This window comes from Cottoperca gobio, chromosome 17 (assembly GCF_900634415.1).
Source record: "Cottoperca gobio chromosome 17, fCotGob3.1, whole genome shotgun sequence".
NCBI lineage: Eukaryota > Metazoa > Chordata > Actinopteri > Perciformes > Bovichtidae > Cottoperca > Cottoperca gobio.
This window is the reverse complement of record NC_041371.1, coordinates 21,194,308-21,218,173: the sequence shown is the minus strand read 5'-3', so window position 1 is coordinate 21,218,173 and position 23,866 is coordinate 21,194,308. Positions and strand designations below refer to the sequence as shown.

The 23,866-nt window shown below is 43.9% G+C and overlaps 3 protein-coding genes across 3 annotated transcripts in view; 1 reads left to right on the top strand and 2 right to left on the bottom strand.

The window, feature by feature from the left end:
* Window positions 1–492, top strand: part of LOC115022426 (uncharacterized) — a 47,909-nt gene extending 47,417 nt beyond the window's left edge. Inside the window, exon 65 of the mRNA XM_029453402.1 lies at window positions 87–492. Coding sequence (XP_029309262.1) covers window positions 87–97 — 11 coding nt within the window. The 3' untranslated portion in view covers window positions 98–492. The remainder of the gene's footprint in view (window positions 1–86) is intronic.
* LOC115022943 (V-type proton ATPase subunit d 1-like) lies at window positions 477–9,609 on the bottom strand. The gene is made up of 8 exons (XM_029454063.1): window positions 9,307–9,609; window positions 8,144–8,315; window positions 7,742–7,920; window positions 2,006–2,085; window positions 1,746–1,823; window positions 1,482–1,658; window positions 1,316–1,393; window positions 477–957 (listed from the first exon to the last, which is right to left on the bottom strand). The coding sequence occupies exons 1-8, from the start codon at window positions 9,425–9,427 to the stop codon at window positions 778–780; spliced, it is 1,065 nt and encodes a 354-aa protein (XP_029309923.1). The 5' UTR covers window positions 9,428–9,609; the 3' UTR covers window positions 477–777.
* A 955-nt stretch (window positions 9,610–10,564) lies between these two features.
* Window positions 10,565–18,404, bottom strand: asip2b (agouti signaling protein, nonagouti homolog (mouse) 2b). The gene is made up of 3 exons (XM_029452804.1): window positions 18,103–18,404; window positions 11,558–11,631; window positions 10,565–11,374 (listed from the first exon to the last, which is right to left on the bottom strand). Exons 1-3 carry the CDS (start codon window positions 18,209–18,211, stop codon window positions 11,207–11,209), a joined length of 351 nt encoding a protein of 116 aa, XP_029308664.1. The 5' UTR covers window positions 18,212–18,404; the 3' UTR covers window positions 10,565–11,206.
* Window positions 18,405–23,866: the final 5,462 nt, after the last annotated feature.

Genomic DNA, 23,866 nt, shown 5'->3' with positions numbered 1-23,866 from the left:
CATTTACACTCATACCGGGTTCTTTTATCTGTGATACTGTACGCTCAAGATACGGCTAATGTTTCACATTTGTCTTTTCTTTTTAGTGAAAGTATGAAGAGAGGACGAGCTGATGAAGAGTGAAGACAGCTGATTCATGACCTCTGTTAGCTGCTAAAACTGACACATTTACACTTTTATACCACTGTTTGTGCTACATTACTTATATACTTATATTTTGTATTACAATTTGTACTCTATTGTATAGTAACACATATTTATACCTCATGTAATGTACACCTTTGTCCAGTTGAGACATGCAGATATTGCGTATAATAATAATGTGAATGTGAACATACCAACTGAAGCGAGTTTACTGTTAATCACAAGGCCTCAGTGTTGTATTTTCTGTGGTCTGTAGTACAACACTGAAAGTATTTGTGACTGACTCTAAAGCACCACCAGTAACTTGGAATATAAATAAATCAACAAAGATGTTTTTGATGAAGTACATTTATTACCTTGTTGTATTCTAAATATCAAAAGGAAACTTCCCCGGTTGATTACTTACATTAAGACAATTCTTTTTTGTATTACAAATATTCTGAAATGTTTAAATATGCAAATGAGGCATTATCTAATGCTAACCTTTAGTGAATTTAGGAGAAATCTACAGACACAAATAGACAAAGTTTGTAATAAACATCTTAATGTGTATATTGGATGTTTTCTTTCCACTAGTCTAGAAGAAAACATGTTATAGAAGCAAAATAGCCTTAAATCAAAATAATTGACCAATCATGCTGAGTTAATTTGTTGGAAGATAGGTATGTAGTTGTGTATCTTGGACTTCTGTCGCTGTGTGACACATTCAGCGATCCAGACGATGTTGCGACTCTCCTGCTCCTTCAGTTTGATGTAGGAGTAAAACACTCCAAAGTGGAACTGCTGCAGGAAAGCAAGCATGTTCAGCCTCACCTGAGAAAAGGTAAGGATGAGAGACACAGAAAAGCAGGGTTTCATATAGCTAAGATAAACAGTTTACACATGAATCCGGTCGACTTGTCAAAATATTTACTTTTTCGTATTGTCAGTAAAATAATTGAAGCAAACTGCCCATATTTTCTACGGAAGAGGATTAGGGACACAATCAGGATTTTAAATTCAGAATTCTGACGTTAGTCTCAGGAACTTTCTTTCACATGTGGCTTTAATCCTCTTGCTTATACTATCAAGCTAAATTTGAGAGTATTGGTGCAAATATTTTTACTAAAGGTTCAACAGCTGGAAGCTATATCCTCATAGGACACCATACACTGAAACAATGTTATATTACCTCTTGTTCAAAGAATCTGTCTTCCAGAGTCCTGCTTCCCGATCCTGGCTCAGGGTCATCAAAAATGATCTTATACCCCTGCAGGGAGGTTAAGGTTAAAGTCAACCATGTTTATGGCTTTAGTTAACTGCATTATTAACAGAGCAGGAGATGTGATGAGACTCACTGGGTAACAGTCTGCCACTGCCTTGACCTGCTCATGGTCCTCGGCCCTGGCCAGCAGGCACAGCCCTTCAGGGTAAAGTTTGCCACAAGATGGAAACAACGCACTCCTGTCGGCACCGCTGAGATCTGTCCCAAAGGAGTTTACTGTGATGATGAAGGCCCGCCTGTCTGCCTCAAACTGCAGCACACACACATACAGAGCAATTTTCAGAAAAAATTATCTGACATCATAAAACTTCAACAACTGTGGAAATTGTCACAGTACCTCCAGGACAGGACACATGATATCTTTTGTGGCACCACCGATGTTATTGCAGTAAGAGTGGAAAGACTCTAAATATGCCTTTGAATAAAAAAACACATTAATCATTTCATAAAAGGTCTTTAAGTGTCCGTAACATTAACCCTAACCTCAACTGAAGAGAGTATGCACATTGTCGTAAGAAACTCGTGTCAGTAACTCTAAAGTCCAACATTTATATGATCACACATTACAGGTTTTATATCATTTCACCCTGTAGTCACCTTAAACAGTTTGCTTCTGAGAATCTCAGCTTCCATTTCATCTAGGTTGGACTCAGATACAGCTTCCTGGAAAAACTGAGCTTTGACAAAACAACACAGAGAGCATCAGTTTGTATTATTAGTCTGTATTAAATATCATCGTTTTATCTAGCATTCTTCAATGTATATTATGCAAATAAAACAAGCATGGTAAAGTCAACGTTCTGCCAACTTTTATAAGAACTGTAAAGCAAATTAGGCAGAAAAAACATCTCATTCTGATGAATGAACTTTGACCCGTTCACCAAAATAAAATAATCTTGACAGGGCTGACAGTGGAGGACAGAGAGCCAGAGATTCAACAACTGAGAAAGCTCCGATAGATTATTTGCTGTGATGCTTGCCAACAGGGGTCCGCCATGTTCAGGCAGGAGATCATAGAGACAGATGTTAAAGTCTGAGTGTGTGTTCAGCTCTCCGTACTTTTGTAGCTTCTAACTGAATCTCTGTGAAGATTTGCTTGATTTCCTGACTTTGCTGCTTCATTATAAAAGCTTTTAAATAACAAAATGTATAGGAAAATTAAAAAGGTTATCACTGAATTTGTGGAGCTTTGTAAGCAGCTATTCTTCAATGAAAACAAGTCTATTAATACTGCAGGGAGAAAGATAACAGGGGACTTTTATTGTGACAAATTTATAGGAAATTAAATGTATTTATCCACCGTTTTTACAGCGGCTCCTTTGACCAGTAGTCACAGCCAAAAATTAATTAAAGACACACCTTCAAGTGGCCCTGTTGTGATGGAAACGCAAAACCCTGACGTGCTGAGTCAAACTAAGTCAAGCCAAGCCAGCACATGTGTATTGAAAAACATCAATAGGCCGAGGAAACACAGGCTGAGGGAACACAGGCTGAGGGAACACTGGCTGAGGGAACACTGGCTGAGGGAACACAGGCTGAGGGAACACAGGCTGAGGGAACACAGGCTGAGGGAACATTGGCTGAGGGAACATTGGCTGAGGGAACACAGGCTGAGGGAACACAGGCTGAGGGAACACTGGCTGAGGGAACACAGGCTGAGGGAACACTGGCTGAGGGAACACAGGCTGAGGGAACACTGGCTGAGGGAACACAGGCTGAGGGAACACTGGCTGAGGGAACACAGGCTGAGGGAACACTGGCTGAGGGAACACAGGCTGAGGGAACACAGGCTGAGGGAACACAGGCTGAGGGAACACTGGCTGAGGGAACACAGGCTGAGGGAACACAGGCTGAGGGAACACTGGCTGAGGGAACACAGGCTGAGGGGACATTGGCTGAGGGAACACAGGCTGAGGGAACACAGGCTGAGGGAACACAGGCTGAGGGGACATTGGCTGAGGGAACATTGGGTGAGGGAACACAGGCTGAGGGAACATTGGCTGAGCGAATATTGGCTGAGGGAACACAGGCTGAGGGAACACAGGCTGAGGGAACACTGGCTGAGGGAACACAGGCTGAGGGAACACTGGCTGAGGGAACATTGGCTGAGGGAACATTGGGTGAGGGAACACAGGCTAAGGGAATATTGGCTGAGGGAACACAGGCTGAGGGAACACAGGCTGAGGGAACATTGGCTGAGGGAACATTGGGTGAGGGAATATTGGCTGAGGGAACACAGGCTGAGGGAACACAGGCTGAGGGAACATTGGCTGAGGGAACATTGGCTGAGGGAACATTGGGTGAGGGAACATTGGCTGAGGGAATATTGGCTGAGGGAACACAGGCTGAGGGAACATAGGCTGAGGGAACACAGGCTGAGGGAACACTGGCTGAGGGAACACTGGCTGAGGGAACACAGGCTGAGGGAACACTGGCTGAGGGAACACAGGCTGAGGGAACACTGGCTGAGGGAACACAGGCTGAGGGAACACAGGCTGAGGGAACACAGGCTGAGGGAACACAGGCTGAGGGAACACAGGCTGAGGGGACATTGGCTGAGGGAACATTGGGTGAGGGAACACAGGCTGAGGGAACATTGGCTGAGTGAATATTGGCTGAGGGAACACAGGCTGAGGGAACACAGGCTGAGGGAACACAGGCTGAGGGAACATTGGCTGAGGGAACATTGGGTGAGGGAACACAGGCTGAGGGAACATTGGCTGAGGGAACATTGGGTGAGGGAACACAGGCTAAGGGAATATTGGCTGAGGGAACACAGGCTGAGGGAACACAGGCTGAGGGAACATTGGCTGAGGGAACATTGGGTGAGGGAACATTGGCTGAGGGAATATTGGCTGAGGGAACATTGGGTGAGGGAACACAGGCTGAGGGAACATTGGCTGAGGGAACATTGGGTGAGGGAACACAGGCTGAGGGAACATTGGCTGAGGGAACATTGGGTGAGGGAACACAGGCTAAGGGAATATTGGCTGAGGGAACACAGGCTGAGGGAACATAGGCTGAGGGAACACAGGCTGAGGGAATATTGGCTGAGGGAACACAGGCTGAGGGAACATAGGCTGAGGGAACACAGGCTGAGGGAATATTGGCTGAGGGAACACAGGCTGAGGGAACATAGGCTGAGGGAACACAGGCTGAGGGAATATTGGCTGAGGGAACACAGGCTGAGGGAACATAGGCTGAGGGAACACAGGCTGAGGGAATATTGGCTGAGGGAACACAGGCTGAGGGAACACAGGCTGAGGGAACATAGGCTGAGGGAACATTGGCTGAGGGAACACAGGCTGAGGGAACATTGGCTGAGGGAACACAGGCTGAGGGAACACTGGCTGAGGGAACACAGGCTGAGGGAACACTGGCTGAGGGAACACAGGCTGAGGGAACACAGGCTGAGGGAACACAGGCTGAGGGAACACAGGCTGAGGGAACACAGGCTGAGGGAACACAGGCTGAGGGGACATTGGCTGAGGGAACATTGGGTGAGGGAACACAGGCTGAGGGAACATTGGCTGAGCGAATATTGGCTGAGGGAACACAGGCTGAGGGAACACAGGCTGAGGGAACACAGGCTGAGGGAACATTGGCTGAGGGAACATTGGGTGAGGGAACACAGGCTGAGGGAACATTGGCTGAGGGAACATTGGGTGAGGGAACACAGGCTAAGGGAATATTGGCTGAGGGAACACAGGCTGAGGGAACACAGGCTGAGGGAACATTGGCTGAGGGAACATTGGGTGAGGGAACATTGGCTGAGGGAATATTGGCTGAGGGAACATTGGGTGAGGGAACACAGGCTGAGGGAACATTGGCTGAGGGAACATTGGGTGAGGGAACACAGGCTGAGGGAACATTGGCTGAGGGAACATTGGGTGAGGGAACACAGGCTAAGGGAATATTGGCTGAGGGAACACAGGCTGAGGGAACATAGGCTGAGGGAACACAGGCTGAGGGGACATTGGCTGAGGGAACACAGGCTGAGGGAACACAGGCTGAGGGAACACAGGCTGAGGGGACATTGGCTGAGGGAACATTGGGTGAGGGAACACAGGCTGAGGGAACATTGGCTGAGCGAATATTGGCTGAGGGAACACAGGCTGAGGGAACACAGGCTGAGGGAACACTGGCTGAGGGAACACAGGCTGAGGGAACACTGGCTGAGGGAACATTGGCTGAGGGAACATTGGGTGAGGGAACACAGGCTAAGGGAATATTGGCTGAGGGAACACAGGCTGAGGGAACACAGGCTGAGGGAACATTGGCTGAGGGAACATTGGGTGAGGGAATATTGGCTGAGGGAACACAGGCTGAGGGAACACAGGCTGAGGGAACATTGGCTGAGGGAACATTGGCTGAGGGAACATTGGGTGAGGGAACATTGGCTGAGGGAATATTGGCTGAGGGAACATAGGCTGAGGGAACATAGGCTGAGGGAACACAGGCTGAGGGAACACTGGCTGAGGGAACACTGGCTGAGGGAACACAGGCTGAGGGAACACTGGCTGAGGGAACACAGGCTGAGGGAACACTGGCTGAGGGAACACAGGCTGAGGGAACACAGGCTGAGGGAACACAGGCTGAGGGAACACAGGCTGAGGGAACACAGGCTGAGGGGACATTGGCTGAGGGAACATTGGGTGAGGGAACACAGGCTGAGGGAACATTGGCTGAGTGAATATTGGCTGAGGGAACACAGGCTGAGGGAACACAGGCTGAGGGAACACAGGCTGAGGGAACATTGGCTGAGGGAACATTGGGTGAGGGAACATTGGCTGAGGGAATATTGGCTGAGGGAACATAGGCTGAGGGAACAGTAGGCTGAGGGAACACAGGCTGAGGGAACACAGGCTGAGGGAACACTGGCTGAGGGAACTGAGGGAACATAGGCTGAGGGAACATAGGCTGAGGGAACACAGGCTGAGGGAACACTGGCTGAGGGAACACTGGCTGAGGGAACACAGGCTGAGGGAACACTGGCTGAGGGAACACAGGCTGAGGGAACACTGGCTGAGGGAACACAGGCTGAGGGAACACAGGCTGAGGGAACACAGGCTGAGGGAACACAGGCTGAGGGAACACAGGCTGAGGGGACATTGGCTGAGGGAACATTGGGTGAGGGAACACAGGCTGAGGGAACATTGGCTGAGTGAATATTGGCTGAGGGAACACAGGCTGAGGGAACACAGGCTGAGGGAACACAGGCTGAGGGAACATTGGCTGAGGGAACATTGGGTGAGGGAACACAGGCTGAGGGAACATTGGCTGAGGGAACATTGGGTGAGGGAACACAGGCTAAGGGAATATTGGCTGAGGGAACACAGGCTGAGGGAACACAGGCTGAGGGAACATTGGCTGAGGGAACATTGGGTGAGGGAACATTGGCTGAGGGAATATTGGCTGAGGGAACATTGGGTGAGGGAACACAGGCTGAGGGAACATTGGCTGAGGGAACATTGGGTGAGGGAACACAGGCTGAGGGAACATTGGCTGAGGGAACATTGGGTGAGGGAACACAGGCTAAGGGAATATTGGCTGAGGGAACACAGGCTGAGGGAACATAGGCTGAGGGAACACAGGCTGAGGGAATATTGGCTGAGGGAACACAGGCTGAGGGAACATAGGCTGAGGGAACACAGGCTGAGGGAATATTGGCTGAGGGAACACAGGCTGAGGGAACATAGGCTGAGGGAACACAGGCTGAGGGAATATTGGCTGAGGGAACACAGGCTGAGGGAACACAGGCTGAGGGAACATAGGCTGAGGGAACATTGGCTGAGGGAACACAGGCTGAGGGAACATTGGCTGAGGGAACACAGGCTGAGGGAACATTGGCTGAGGGAACACAGGCTGAGGGAACATTGGCTGAGGGAACACAGGCTGAGGGAACATTGATTGAGGGAACACGCTTCCACTAACAGTTTGCAAGCTTACTAGCCCGGAGAGCTATTTTCCTCTTTCCATAAGCGTTGATTAAAATGGGGTACATCTCTGAGAAACAGTCAAGGACAGAGAAAATAAAAAGAAGCTTGGAGAGCTATATGTTACTATCCAGCGCTAACCCTATTGGCTAGTGTATTTAGCGGTTAGCTCGCCAGTTATGTTATTTTACCAACTAGATTTGAGTTAGTAAATTGACTAACCATGAGCATCATCAGTCACAAATGGGCTTCCATACTTCAAACTATAAAAACCCCACTTCCACTGTAAACTGGTTGATCATCTCAGGTGACTGTGAGTAAAAGGGTATTGTAATTATTGCTCATACTAAAGTTTACAATCTTTGCAAGTTAAACACAAATGATTTGATGAATCTACCAAGTGGTGTGTCCACCAGGATGGCTGAGTAGAGCTCAGTTGGCGTACGAGCGATGCCTACTGCTGCCATTTGGTCGAAAGCGCCCAGTGGGTGACACCGGGGGAGGAGCTCTGCCACATCTCTCTGTTTCAGAGCCCCTGTGATCAGCATCACCACATTGTCGATCATGTAGCTGTAGCTATGGCAACACAGAGAACAGAGTAAATGAATGAATCTCTTTCAAACACAGTAAGGATATATATATATATTTATGTATATCTTTAAATGAAATGGACTACATTATAACAATATTTTCCTAAACCACAATTTTCTTTTGGAGATAGTGAAGATAAATGGTTAGAGAACTACAGGAAATAAATAAGTATGTCATGTGATCTTTGTATCATTTACAGTTAGCGTACGTTATATAGTCAAGGAAGGTCGATAGTGGAGGAAGGGCGTTGGAGCGAAGGCAGCTGAATTCAGTCACCAGGTTCTCCCTCAGCTTGCTGTCCACCAGAGACACAGTCAGGTCCTCTTCAGACGAGGACAGCATCTTACCGTAGTCTGTGCTCTGCAGATGCAGCTTCATGTCTGAGGAGACGAGAGGAAAGACATTACATTAAGGTTTTGCACTACACTTTTCCTCATAGCTTCACTTGTGCATCACTGCTCAAATCAGAGTTTTTCCACTGCGGCTTCCTGCAAGGTAGCAGTTACAAAGAAAACAGGAAGTTTATACAGTGTATAATTCACACATAGCTCTCTCTGACTTTTGACCAACACATTTCAGCTGATGATGACTAATGACAAACACATGTCAAATAAATAAACGGCAATGAGTCTTTCCAAGAATCACTTGCCACCGTGTCGACAAACTTACATAACTGGTGAGTGGGAGAGTAAACATGTCTGAAAATATACAGCTCTGAAGTTACACATCTCATTTCTCTTCATCCACACTGAATTGCCCTGTAGCCTATGTGTGTCCCAGAAAGGAATGTCTGGTACATGGTAAGACAGGTGAGATGACAGGTGAGATGATCCCTGTCAGCTCCTCTGCAGCGAGACACAGGAAGACAACAGGTCCATTTTCTTTACACCAGTTGGTCAAACCAATACTATATAAGATACCAATTAAATATAGGGATATCTTTGTTGTTGTTCATGAATGACCTGTAAACAAGTTGCCACTTTTTTAAATAAACTCAATTGAATGACATGTGACTTTTTAATGTATAAAGTATTTCAAACTACTTCTTTCTAAGTAGCTTCAGTTAACCAAACCAGATTTCTCTCCAGGACAACTTTGCTGTAGCTCAATTTCTTCTAGCTTGCAAATGACTTTTTATTACTTTTTTAATACCATTGCCAATATTACTCACAATATTATGCACAATGTTAGTTTTATTCTAGTTTACTTATTTTACAAAAAGTTTCCTTACTCTTATTGTTATTCTATTTTGCAGTGTTACTTTTTTTGTATGTATTTTTGGGAAATTTCTGAGAATTTCCTTCGGGATTAATAAAGCTCTATCTTATGTTGTGCTTTCAGAGTAGTTTCCCCAGCATTGAATGTGCTTACCCTCAAGTGTGTCGCACTGGGCCAGATTGTGATAGTCGGTTTGAGTCAGGATCCCGGCCTTCATTCCACGAACCAGACCCTCCAGATAGCCATGATCCACGTTGAAACTGAGCTCTGCCATGACGCCAACTATCAACAAGCCTGAGTGCAGTTAAAGTGATGTTCCCTGTCCAAATGTGTCTCTCTTTGTGCTTTTTTTTACAGTAACTTCTGCATTAATCCCTCTCTGACTAACATTCATGCAGTTATGTTCCCTTCCTCTTTGACACCAATAAATTCCATAGCTGCCCTAAAAGTGTTTGCTGTCTCAGTTCCTGCTCTCAAGTACGTTCAGTCTGGCTACACGGGTTAACAACTCTGTTCTCGAGAGTACTCTACTCAGTACCCAGGGACAGAAATATATATATATTTTTAAACCAGTGTATGAATATAAATCAAAGACCATGATGCTCTTTGGCTCCACATCACGCAGGAGTAAAAGGAATGACGCTAACTCACCTCTTTTATAACAGACAGTAGAAGAAAAATGACCTTAACTGTCCTTGCATCGTAAAATGCTCACAATATTTATGGGCAATCAATCACTTCATACATTTTTGCATGTGTGAGCATGTGTGGGAATAGCTCTGTGCAAAATCAGGCAACAGAACACAGATCGTGTGACAGACACAGTACATGTAGTTCTAATAACTTATTGCTCCATTACTGAAATGTCAATATGGCTCTTTTTATGAACAAGCTTTGCTGTCTTAAACTCCTTCATGGTCGTTGCCTTGCAGACAATGAGTAAATAGATTATCAATCAAGACATAACAGCTACTGTCACATTCAATTAGGTGTGCAAATCTTTGGAATCAGACACAATCAGACACCACAAGAGGAGCAGACAGTGTCCAGTACAAATTAATACAGTATGTGGACCACAGATTGGCCAGAAAGGATTTAAGAGATGCAAAATTGCTTTATTTTGAAATTCACAGACTAACATCAACATGTGTCCAATATGCACATCCTCCCTGGATCCTCCCGGCTCCCTAAACATAAAGTTCACGTTCATTAACTTTCAGCTTTCAACATTATCAATCCTGGAAAAGAATACAAAGATGCTTTAGGCCCTTTGTTTTGATAATGTGCCTTATATTCCTAAACTAAACATGGTCTCCCATAAATCCACATACATGTTTATTTATGTATGCATTGTAGGATATTTCCACTGGGGGAAAAGAAATCGTTAAGGAAAAGAAGAAAAACACGAGGATAATATTGGCTTATGATATATTTATTCAATAGCAAAAATAGAAAGTAAGTTTAACTCATAGATCCACGTGAATAATTAATAATTCTACATTTTGGGACGTATCTCTTCTGCAAGGCATATTTTCACATAGGAACAGAATTTATTTATCCTTTTTTTCCTTCACATTTCGTCTGTAGAGCAGTGAGAAAAAAAAGAAATATTTGTTCTAATGTAAATCTGGTTGTTATGGGTTCCCACATGTTTAACAAGGCAGGAGTGATAAAGCAGCGATAGTGTGGGAAATGCCCAAGGCACAAAACAGAGTTTACACGTGTCTACATACATGAAAAAGCTTCTGTCGCTCATCCTTCGTTGCACCTACAGTACATACTGTATGTTCTGTAAACATTGATCAGAGTATTTTTCTAATGCAAAGCATCTAATAAAGACTGACACAAGAAAACACAGGCTTCACCCCATCATTCTCATCTCCCCCTCCATCACTCAAGTGTTGAAGAAAATGGAAAGTTATTTTTTTTTTTTTTCTTCATGATAATATTCTCCGAACTGCCCTGACGGGCCAGAGGGCAGCATGTGTGCATTTCTCTATTTATATAGTATGTCTATCACTGTCCCGCTGCTGGGCTGTATGTATGTGTTCAACTACGTCTTCTTTAGGCACAGGGGGTTGATCCTCCAGCAGTGACAGATGGTGTTGAAGAGTCGACAGCGGCAGGAGGCACAGGGGTCGCAGCACGGGACGTATGCGGAGCAGCTTTCCATCAGGCGGCCGCAGCGACGTGCAGGGGTCATGTGGTTTGACCTGTGTTTCTGAAACAAGAGAGAGACTTTTGATAAAGTGTCTCACAGCAACATTGAAAAATGTGTTAAACAGGTGCAACAAATACAAAACACACACTGCCAGCTGCCCTGGCAATTGAGCCAAACACATTCAGAACACGTCTTACTGGAAGGTTAGTTTAAGGCAGTTTAAGAGGAGCAAAGAAGGCTTACAGGAGCTTGACTTTCCTGCGGTGGAGAAATCTTTCGCCTGGCAAAAAGTCGTCTGGTCCTTGCTTGGCTCCAAACTACAGTGGGAAATAACAGAATAAGTAATGTTCAATGTTGAAAACATTAAATGAAAACTCCTTATATTGATCTCTTTACTTGTTGTTCATTGTTGGTCAATTCCATTTCTAAGAAAAAACAAAAAACCTCACCACACTCAACAAGCTTCATGTACATTCTGATCTGTGTTCAAGTGTTGACAGATCAACACTTTGCCCCAGAAGAGATGTGAACATGTAGAAACCGGCCCACTAAGGATATCCAGATGAGTGTTGTGGGTCTGCCTTCCAGTCGCACCTGCCGTGAATTTCTCCACTAGTAGGTGTACAGGAAGCACCCTGATCAGACGTCTACACCACTTCAACGGACTACTTCTGAATGTGAGATTCTTTTTGATGTCCGCGCCCTTTTCGGGGAATCGGCATCTTGTTAAGGGTGAACGGGTTGGTATGTCCCTGGGAGCTATGTTGTTGCGTGCAGAAGGTTTAGGAAAGGTTCAGTGTATTGCCAGAAAACTTGGCGCACTGACACCCATTAACAGAAACTGGATTTTATTTAGTATGTGGAATTTATAGCTATATTAAATGCACAAAGATGCCTCACTGATGATGAAGCCCTTCCATGTGCAGGCTGTCATCAGGTGGGTTTACCTTTCAAAGGCCTCCCCTGAGTAAGAACAACTAGAAAGTCTTTCTTGGCCTCTTTCTGTGCTTTATGGCCATCCTGATTCAACTACTGGAAAGAGTTTAACACTTCACACAAGTATTACAAGAGAAGCAGTCGTGCAAACTGTGTCATCCGGCCTTTCTGAGCATCCTTTGTCGGCCTGTCGGCTTTGTCTTAAAGTGTTGTGTTACTGTTCCAAGTCTCTCAGTACAACGTTCTACTGCTATTACCAAAACATTTCAGCAACAAGAAGATTTCCATGAAATTTTATACAGATGTTTATGGTCCCCAGGGGATGAATAATAATGACTGCGGTGACCCCCTAACGTATTAGCAAATGATAGCATGCTAAACTTACCATTGTCCACTATTTACTTGCTAAACATCTTAGCGAAGGAGATTACAAATGAGTTGGGCTTTTATTCATAATTAAGGGTCATTCTTGGAAATAGTAGTTTGACCACTTCTCGTGGTCCTCAGAGGACAGCGAAGAATAGACTGAAGTTCTCTTTACGGTCATGTGATCCGGTCAGGCTCTAAGGAAGATGGTAGAAAGTGGACCTTTTTGTTTTGTTAATCAAGTTCAGGAGCGTTTCTGTGAAGTCTCCAGTTTTAACTGAAGCTCCAAACATTGGAAATGGATCACGACAATCAATGGTTTTGTTTTAGACTTCTAACAGTGAAAAAGAGCGTGGAGAACAGTATGAAGAATACAATAAGTATAGTATGTTTCCCTTGCCACACTAAATTAATTCACCATGTCAGATCAGCTGCACAGATGGGCATCATTTAATGCAATATTTACAGCAACAACAACTAATATAAATTGTATATAAATCATCACGAAAACAACCTTCATATTGCAATGCAAACTGCAGACACGGGCACCTTCAATTGTACCACAGTGTATCGTTTATAACCTTTGCTACGCAAGTTCACAAAGGCAACAAATCAAAAACCCTGCTCCTTGGCTCAGAGTTCTTCGCTTCTGCCCCATGACTGATAGCTGCTGCACCCTCCCATCCAATCCAGCTCAACACCTTTGGCTAGTTTTTGGCCAGATGTTTAGAGCACAGAAAATGCCTTTAGCTCAGTGGTGTTCATGCTTGTCCTCCTGCTGAGGCCCTTCTCATCTATCTATCTCATCCCTTTTTAGACATATCTACATGACTTCTTGAAAAACAGCATTTTTCTGGGGAACCAAGATGTGTCTTCTCAGAAAGATGTAATAAAACACTCACTGTGCCCCTCATTCTCCCATCCTGTCCATACTACTATAATAATAATAATAATAATAATAATAATAATAATAATAATAATAATAATAATAATAATAATAATAATAATAAATTGTATTTATAAGCGCACTTTTCATTTGCGTAAACAAAACTCAAAGTGCTAGATATCTACATCCTAAAAGCTTCAGAATTAGAATAAGAATCCATTTAATCCACACTTCCTTTTAGTATTAAAGGAGACATACTGTATCACGCTCATTTTCAGGTTCATGGTTGTATTTTGGGTTTCTTCTCTCATACTGTCTCTCTGAATTAAGCTGTATTCTCCCTCCGTCTGAAACGCCTGTCTCTGTAAACTCTCTGATCCGATCGGCTTGTGAGAAAAATGTGGCGCACCTTTGTAAAAGTAGTTCTCAAGCCGTGGGTGGAGATTCTCAGATGAGGGCGGTATAATCTAATATTCCTGCATGTGACACAGTAACAAAAGCCAAATCTGAGTGTCTTGTTGAATCACATGTTTTCTGAGCCCACAGAAAGCAGACTTTATTTCAACCGGTGGGTTGTTAAGCACTCCATATACCCAAATGTATGCGCAGAAGCACTGACAAAGTACGTTCTTCATAATATGTCCCCTTTAATGTTCATATCGGTTTTCTGAATAATGAAATGTTTATGCACCTGTCCTCTCCTTATTTAAATCTAAATCACACAATCTTAAATGCTTAATGAGTAACCTAAAGTCAACCTCAAACCTCCGTTTTATTGACTCCTGGATGAAAGTTTCCAGTCTACAGCACCTCTGATCCAGCACAACTGCTGGGTGCTCCGTTGCACCTGTAGCCACATCCTCAGGGCACTTCACTGCAGCAAGAACTTAAAACTGCACCAATTATTATTTTCAAAGTAACAATGGAAAAAAATGATGTTGGTTGTCAAAATCTTTTGAGTTACGGCCAGGCCCTTAAGTTTCCCCAAGCTCAAGAGTGTTTGCATCTTTCAGTGTTTTACGGCTGCAACACTGTTTTGGTTAACCTTCTGGTGAACCCCTTTCTTTTCAGAGTTAGCGACTAGCGCGTGAGTGAGGTATTTAGCAGATACATATTTCCCCCAGGAGGTAGTGGCGATCAGACACAGAGCTAAAAGGACAGTGAAGAGACACAACTCCAAATGTATGATGTCGTTCAGTGTCTAGTGGCTGTGTATCAGTTTGCTGACACGTGTTATATCAACTTTAAATCTCTGAGCTAGTGTTAAGTTTAAAAAAGGAACAATTCCTGATCCAGGACTGGGGTGAGTCATTCCAACAAGACAATTACAAAATCTAAGTTGTTAATGTTTCTGATGCTGTTAAAAGTTTGTCAATAACATTTGCAGCAGTATACACGTGAACATTTGTTTTCACTTATCCTTCAGTCAACCTCTTGTTCGCAGTAACTACAGTTTTGAAGTACTTGTACTTCAAATATTTCCATTTGGCTGCTACCTTATATTTTTTCTATATCACACTATGATGTATTATTATAGATTAGCTATCCAGCAGCCGATAAAGAAATTAAAATGAGCTCCACCTTTACCAGCTGCAACCGTAAAGTGATGGACACAAATATTGCATCAATAATATAATGTACATTATTCTGAAATGGGCCATTCTGCAAAATGAGTTATTTTACTTTTGGTACTTTAAGTATATTTTGATGCTAATACTTTTGTACTTTTACTTTGAGTAAGATTTTGAATGCAGTACTTTTGCAAGACCTGAGCACTTCTTCTTCTCCCACTGTTTATTTTACTTGCTAAGGTCAAAAATTAAGTTTGACAGACTCTGCACATTTCCTGCTCATACTGTGTTGCAACTCTCCCATCAAAGAAAACTAACTGAATCGAACCAAAATGAAACCACACTTTTCCCAAGTTACAGCTGCTACATAACACTGAGATGGTCTGATAGTAGTCCAATTGCTTCAAAAACCTCTTTTTTCTTAAAAAAGTATAATCATACCAGATGTACCAGAGCATTTGTTTATTACAATAACATGTAGACTTTAAATGGAAGAATTTTTCCAAATGTTTGCATAAATGTAATTATCTTTATTAAAGTAAAGCTCTGCTGTGATCAAACAACTTCATATGGCATGCATACAAGCAGCTATAAAAGCTGAAAACTAACAGATTTCAACATGTCCTTAAAGAGACAAGGTGTTGATAACTTTAGTTAGACCAGAATAATTGAACTCATAAATATTGGTGGGGACTTGTAAAAAGCTTCATTGTAAAACGTCATGTGAACAGATAAATAACTGTCATAATTAAATGTTATGATAACAAATACATGTAAATACACATTGAACCGTGAGCATAAATAGTCTCCTCCTTAGTTATTCAATATTTGTACTTTGCAAATAAAAGGCCAATGGATACTCTGGTTAGTTAAAGACTTAATATATTATATAAGGGCACTATAGAAGAATTATCTATTACATTCTTTTATCCATGTTCCTTTATAATCCGTGTACTTTTAGATCAATCGTTTTTCTTTCTTACAAGTAAACAGAAAAGCAAATGCAATAGTTTTTTGTTTTAGCTTTTGACGTTACGAAATGGTCAGTTTAACATTGGCTCCCGAAAATAAGGAGTCTGGACAGCGGCGGGTGGACAGCGGGTGGACAGCGGCGGGTGGACAGCGGGTGGACAGCGGCGGGTGGACAGCGGCGGGTGGACAGCGGGTGGACGGCGGCGGGTGGACAGCGGGTGGACGGCGGGTGGACGCGGTGGGTGGACAGCGGCGGGTGGACAGCGGGTGGACAGCGGCGGGTGGACAGCGGGTGGACAGCGGCGGGTGGACAGCGGGTGGACGGCGGCGGGTGGACAGCGGGTGGACGGCGGCGGGTGGACAGCGGGTGGACAGCGGCGGGTGGACAGCGGGTGGACGGCGGCGGGTGGACAGCGGGTGGACGGCGGCGGGTGGACAGCGGGTGGACAGCGGCGGGTGGACAGCGGGTGGACGGCGGCGGGTGGACAGCGGGTGGACGGCGGCGGGTGGACAGCGGGTGGACAGCGGGTGGACAGCGGGTGGACGGCGGGTGGACGCGGTGGGTGGACAGCGGCGGGTGGACAGCGGGTGGACAGCGGCGGGTGGACAGCGGGTGGACAGCGGCGGGTGGACAGCGGGTGGACGGCGGCGGGTGGACAGCGGGTGGACGGCGGGTGGACGCGGTGGGTGGACAGCGGCGGGTGGACAGCGGGTGAACAGCGGGTGGACGGCGGGTGGACGCGGTGGGTGGACAGAGTGGCAGCACTGCAGCTCTACTCCGGTTTGATAGACATGTGGAGAGTGTTAACATATGGATATTAATAACTTTCGCTGCCTCATCACTGGAGAGACTCTACCAGCCGACACGATCCCTTACTGCAGATCAGTTATTGATCGGACTGATCTCTTACATTTCAACATCGCTGTAGTTTCATACCGCACTGAAGTCCAATAACTTCAGAGAGAGTAGAAGAGTTTGGAAGAAACACTTTTTACATTTACCGTCATTTCCATTCAGTCACAATGAGGCTCGTTATTCCTGAGTGTCGGATTTGATAAGAGTTACATCATGTCAACTTTCCCTGAAATATTAAGCCTAATACAGATATTTACAGTGTTCAAAATACACCACAATCATATTTTAGGTTAGTTAATAATTAATTCACAGACGCAAATAATGAATAATGAATATAAACGCATTCTGTGGTTTTCAGTGGTATTCAGTGGTTCGTGATCCTTTGAGCAGGACACAGTATTATAGTGTTATTTGTGTGCAGGTGTTTGTAAAACAGGTACCTGCTGCTCCTGCGCTGATCGTAATAACTGCGCCTTTATTAGTATTAGCACAGTGAACATCATGTGCAAACACAAACTCAGTCAAAAGTCTCTACATCTGTTAAAGCTGATCAGCTGTGATCAGAAACGCTTCAGAGGAAAGGGCGTCTAATTTCTCTAAAAACACATTTCCTATTTTCCTCTCCTCGCATGGTTTCCCTGCGGGACTCGGACGCAATGAAAGGGAAAAGTGAGGGTAAATGCAATTTAAGATGCATTCACAGACAGGTAACACATCTCTTCTTTTGGGTGGGGGGCATTACCGCCTTTGACTGGATTGAAATTAAGAATCAATTATCCCAATCTCCTAATTTAACTAAAGCAAACAATACAAATAAAGAACGTTTTCCTCCACCCCGTTTTTTGATAGAAGAGCGGTCTCTCTCAACAGCCCCTACTCTTCCTCTCCGGTAAATCCCACGATATCCAATAACTTTCTTGTAGAATCAAAGCAAGTGTTTTACCAAGCGAAGGCTTTTGTTTTGAAATTGCTTCTGAGACTTCCGCCAAACCCTCGCCCCTAATGTTCATTTTACCATTTAGTAAGGCAAAAAGCAACGTTGCAGTCGCTTTTCTGTACACTAACACTGGTTTAAGAGAGAAATACGAGAAATACGAAAGTTATTTATATTATGAGCTGCACCATTTTGAATTAAAACGCATTTCAAGCAGATCATGATTCATAATCATTAAAAATAAAAATAAAAAAGAGGAATCCTCACCTGTGTCATTCTCAGTCTTTCTCACATCTTTCTTCGTGTCCTCTGCCCAGGACAGCGGGAAGGCAAGCAGGAAGAGGCACAACAAGTGTCTGACCGTGATCTTCCTCATGATGGTGAGAACTGTTGATGACTCGGTGAAAAATCACTTGCAATGAAATAACTCCCAGACTGTCAAGTGCTGTGGTGGGGAAGTGCTCTATGATTTGCACACTTCTTCTCCTTTAATACCTCACTTTAGCTCCCTCGGGTTTCTCTCTCCGGCTGTGAGGAGGTGTCTGCCTCCAGCGCAGGGTGCGCGACCAACGACAAACACCGAAACCCGGCGCCCCCACGTGACGGGCTCGACGCACGGCAGGAGAGGAGTGTTGCCCCGGCAACAAACAACAGATCCGTCTCAGCGGTAGGTAATTGCTTTGTCCCAACAAACATAATAAAGACAGGCATGGTGGATTTAGTGATTTGGGGGCCACGAGGTAATCCCACCCTCGTGCCTCTCAGCCTTTCACTGATTAAGAACACAAGGAGGTCAGTGATTATCTTCAATTCAATATTGTAGTGAGCTGCTAGCCAGCAGTGTGACTCACTCAATGTACACACAATAATTGTAGGGGAGACCGGGTTGGGTGACACACTTTTCACTCCCTGCTGTATTTCTCAATCATAATTTATATACAAATATTCTAACCAGCAGCAAATGAAAGGCAAAAAAAGTTCAATTTGTAAGATATGCCAGAATTTAAACTTAAAACAATGAACCATCGGACGGAGGCGGCTGCCGGCTCTGCCGACCCCTCTCCACCCTGGCAGCCTGCTCTCCTGGCTGCGCCGCCACCGGGAAGATGAGACAAAAATGCTTGTCGTTTTCTAGTTTCTGCCATTTTGGATTTAGTCCAATAAACAAACTAACAAGCCTATCCACCCATGTTTACTGTGGCACTAATGTTAACCAGGGCTGTCGTCTGTGTAACGTTACGTTAGTTTGTTTATTGGACTAAATCCAAAGTGGGAGAAACTAGAAAACAACCGCATATTCGTCTCATCTTTCCGGTGGCAGCGCTGCCAGAAGAGCATTCCGCCGGGTGAGGAGAGAAGTCGGCCGAGACGGCACTCGGCCGCCTCCGTCAGACGGAGCCCCAGTCAGACGGAGCCCCAGTCAGCAGCCGAAGAGACTTGAGCTTAGCCAGAACAAGCTCCAGCTGTGCAGTCACAGGAGCTGCTGGACCTGTGGAATGGCAGCAACAGTTCTGGCATATTTTACACATTGAACATTTAAACGTTGTTTTAGTCAGCTTAACTGACAGTTTCATCAGGTTGGTTTCACCAGTGAGTAAACTCACTGCAGCTTGAGGCATCACTACTGTTGCCATGGTTACCTGCAGTTTCCATGGCTGCTCTAAGCTCTGAAGTAAAGCAGTCAATTCAATTTTAAATGTCATGTGGCAGACACCGACATGGCGTAAACACAGTCGTGGAGTGGACTGATGATATTGCTTGTTAATGGCAAAATGTATTTGGTTCAACATACGACTCAAAAAGTTCCTATTTTTATACATAATGAGAAAATCACAGGTATTCATATACCATCTGCTATCCTGGAAAGACCACAATGAAACAGTCAACAGTAAAATGACAAAACATAATTAATTGTCTTCTTCTGTCTTTTGGCCAGTAGACAAATTATTTAGTTTTTTGCTTCTGTGATTATGAGTGGTCTACAGTTAGGCCCAGGGATGTGTGGTCAGGGGAGGCATCATGAAAAGACAAATAATAAAATTAATATTAATATTTGTCCACTGGTCTGTCATATAAATGTATTTTCTGTATGGTTCCAATAATTTATTCATAATTCAATTCGCTCATTTTTATAGTCAAAATCGCTGAATGTGCGTATTCTCTGTTCAGACACAGGAGAGCTGCGGTAGCAACGAGCTGAGCCTCACCTCGGATTGCGCAATCCCTCGCAAACTAGGTTGAGCGCATGCATTTAGCACGTGCCTGTTGCTATCTCTCTGTATGTCGCCAATATAATGTTTACAGACCCTTTTATTACGTGTCCTGACTTTCCATAGTCCAGTTTATGTATGTAATGTATGTCTGTAACATATTTAGTCTTGCTGATGTGACATAAAACCACCTCACCTGGAGAGAAGACACAGGTGAGGCAGACAGTATTCTGCTGCACTGATTCTGACACTGTTCGTGTTGCTGTTCTTCTATGCAGAGTAGGGGTGGGTGATACTGCAAAATTTGGTATCGATCCGATACCAAGTAAATACAAGGCCAGTATTGACGATACCGATACGATACTTTTTAGCAGCTTATTTACTTTTGTGTAGAGCAGGGGTATTCAACTATAATTCAAAGGGGTCCAGTTAGAGAACATTTCCGCTGGATGAGGTCCGTGCGATTTATTTTGTTCTCTCCGCTCCTTTCCTCCGCTCTGTTTCTGACTGTAGGTGTGTGCGCACGTGTTTGTGTGTGTGTGGGAGGGGGAGGGGCAGGGGCAGGGGCAGAGTGATAATGATGAGCGTGAAGTGAGCGAGTGGAGCGGTGTTAATACTTAGTTTGCAGTGCACATGCAAAAGCACGATGATTTAACGGGACTTGTGTACTAAACGTAAAGGAGAAACTGAAACTTAACTATCGATCTTATAACGCAAGTATTGATCGATACCGATACCAATGTTGGTATCAATACATCGACATTTTAGATCGATCCGCCCACCACTAATGCAGAGACAGTAGTGCCAACAAGCTAGCTAACATCAGAGTCAGGTGCACTGTAGCAGTCCGTTTAGTTTAGTTTTTTTCTCCGATTGACAGCCAAAAATGGAATATTATACATCTAAGCTTAAACAATTCTCCAAACTGGACTTTCAATTAAAACAGGAGGTGATAAATAATGGAAGACCAACGCAGGAGCTAAAAGGTTAGCTTCAAACATCGGGACAGAAGATGACTTGCTCTTTTCAAAAGCAGTGGTACACCCGAAAAGACTGGCTGTCCTATGAAAAACCGCCTTTACTGCTTTCCCTGCCTTTCGTTCTCAACCTGTGACTGTCTGGACTAATACGGGATTTTGTGACTTGAAAAATGTACCAAGAAGCCTAAGCAAACATGAAAGATCAACTACTCACATTCAAAGCCAGATCGCCTAAAAACTTTTGGAACCTCAAGGATCGATTTGGCTTTGAACGAACAGTGGAGACTAAATATTAGCATTCAAAATGCTAAGGTTAAGGAAAACCGAGAGATTTTAAAAGACCTCATTAATGCAACCTGCTTCCTAGCCAAACAGGAGCTGGCATTTTGTGGTAACTATGAGTACAAGCTCTTCTAATCGTGGAAAGTATGTAGAACTATTACATGCTTTTGCTGAGAAAGATAAAACGTTAGCTAGACATTTGGAGACATCCACTGTGTTTTATGGCTTGTTAAACAGAACGATTTAATTGAAGCAGTCGGTGATGTGATTAGAAATGATATATGTAGACGAGACAACGGATCACAAACAAAGCCCAGATCTGTCATTATACGCTGTCGTGGCTAAAATTTAGAACACATGGAGGGTGCAGAGTAAATATTGTGTGTGTGTGTTGAAACATAACCATTAGTCAATGTTCATGCTGCCAAGAAATTATGAATAAGCTACTCAGATGAGTTCATATATTTGTAAATCTGACAGAAAGAGTCAGTGCCTCCCCAGCCATGAACCTCACGTCACTGGTTAGGCCCATTGTAATACTGGTATCAATCAATCAATCAAAAAACTTTATTGTCATTACGAGATTATACAATGTACAATTCAAATGAAATTTCGTTGTCCTGGCTTACTGTAAAAGTGGCTGTAAAAGTGGTCATAAATATTTAAAAGTGTCGTGGTGCTGATGCATGAATATAAAATAAAATGTGGAATTAAAATATAAATGTACTTTATATAAATAACATATATACACTCTATAAAATATATACATTTAAGAGTTCTTAGAGTGGAGTTCACATCTCATTGCTCAGGAGAAAAGTTATTTTTGGTTCAACAGTCTGATGGTTTGGGGAAAGAAACTTGCAGAGTCTGGTTGTTCTGCTCCTTATGCTGCGGAACCTCTTGCCAGAGGGCAGCAGGGAGAACAGGCCGTGGTGGGGGTGAGTGGGGTCTTTGATAGTGTTCTGAGCTCTGGTGAGGCAGCGTTTATTAGCAGTGTCTCTGATGGAAAGAAGAGACGTCCCGATGATCCTCTCCGCTGTCCTCACCACTCTCTGCAGAAACTTCCAGTCAGAGGTGTTGCAGTTTCCAGACCAGGTAGAGATGCAACTGGTCAGTATGCTCTTTATCCACCAGTATGAAATCAGAACTTATCCATCGCATGACATCAGCTCAAAGACCGTAGGTCAGAAACTCTTTACCTTAACATAAGCCTGGCCACCAATATGGTCTCTGAACCCAACCACGTGGTAAACTCTCAACAGTGCCTCCACATTTTTTTGGTAATTCTTAACATTTTCCCGAATAACCTTTGCGCAGAGAAGATAACATTCAAAGCTTATTTACCGTAACCAACTCCTTAAAGAGTTTATGAACACAGATGCTGTGCCGACAATACTGCCAAGACCCCAGCCAGCACAAGCCACCATGCCTATTCAAACACGTCCGTCGATGCAGAGTCCTCCACCAAAGAGACGACGAAATGCATTCGCCAAAAGGGAGAGCGAATGTAAGCCGTGCTACTTGTTTAATTTATTTATTGTTTCAAGCATAAAGCCATAATCGGTCTAGGCCTACTGTATGTAACGAGTTTACCCCAGGCCCTAGCCGATATGTGTGTTATTGTTTGTAATATTAATAACTTTAGCTAATTACACTTCATTAGTTCATTCATTACTATCCATTAAGTATAGATTCAATGTTTATAACAGGCTTCCCCATTTTATTCTGTAGATAAGTAAAAGCTTGAGTCTATTTAACTTTTAACTATCACCCTATTGTATAATAATATATATATATATATATATATATATATATATATATATATATATATATATATATATATATATATATATATATATATATATATATAATAACCACATAAGTATTGGAAACATTGTTGAATGAAGCCACTGACAGAACTGAGGATACCTGTATGATCAGCGATCATCTATTGCAGGGGTCACTAACAGGCGGACCGCGGTCCGAGTCCGGACCCAGACGCCGACCTATCCGGACCCAGACGCCGACCTATCCGGACCCAGACGCCGACCTATCCGGACCCAGTCCTATAATCAATAAATTATTAAGGGATTTTCAATTTTGACGGGGCGCTTCTATTTTAACCGGCGTAGCTTTTCTCGTTTTTACGGCACTGGTTTAGCGGTTCAGGAAACTCACAGACCAATTACATACGCGTTAGGCCATCCCACGTGATACTACTCAGCCAATCAAATCTGTGTATTCCAATCGGCAAACATTGCGACAGTGAATACAGACAGATGAGAGGTGAGTGACAGACAGAAATACGAGTTAGCGATACAGGAAGAGAAGACGGAGAAAGGGAGAGAACCACAGACGAAGAGACGAGTGAGCGGCAGACAGGGGGAGAAACATAACTACTCATGGCGCTCTCCAAGAAGAGAAAAGTCAACAGAGCTTTCAACCCAGAATGGACTCATTCATGTTCATCCTTCCCACTGGAGCACAACACCAGCGTCTCATATGCTCAGAGACCGTGGTGCTCATTAACAGTGGTGATGTGAAACGCCACTATGAGAC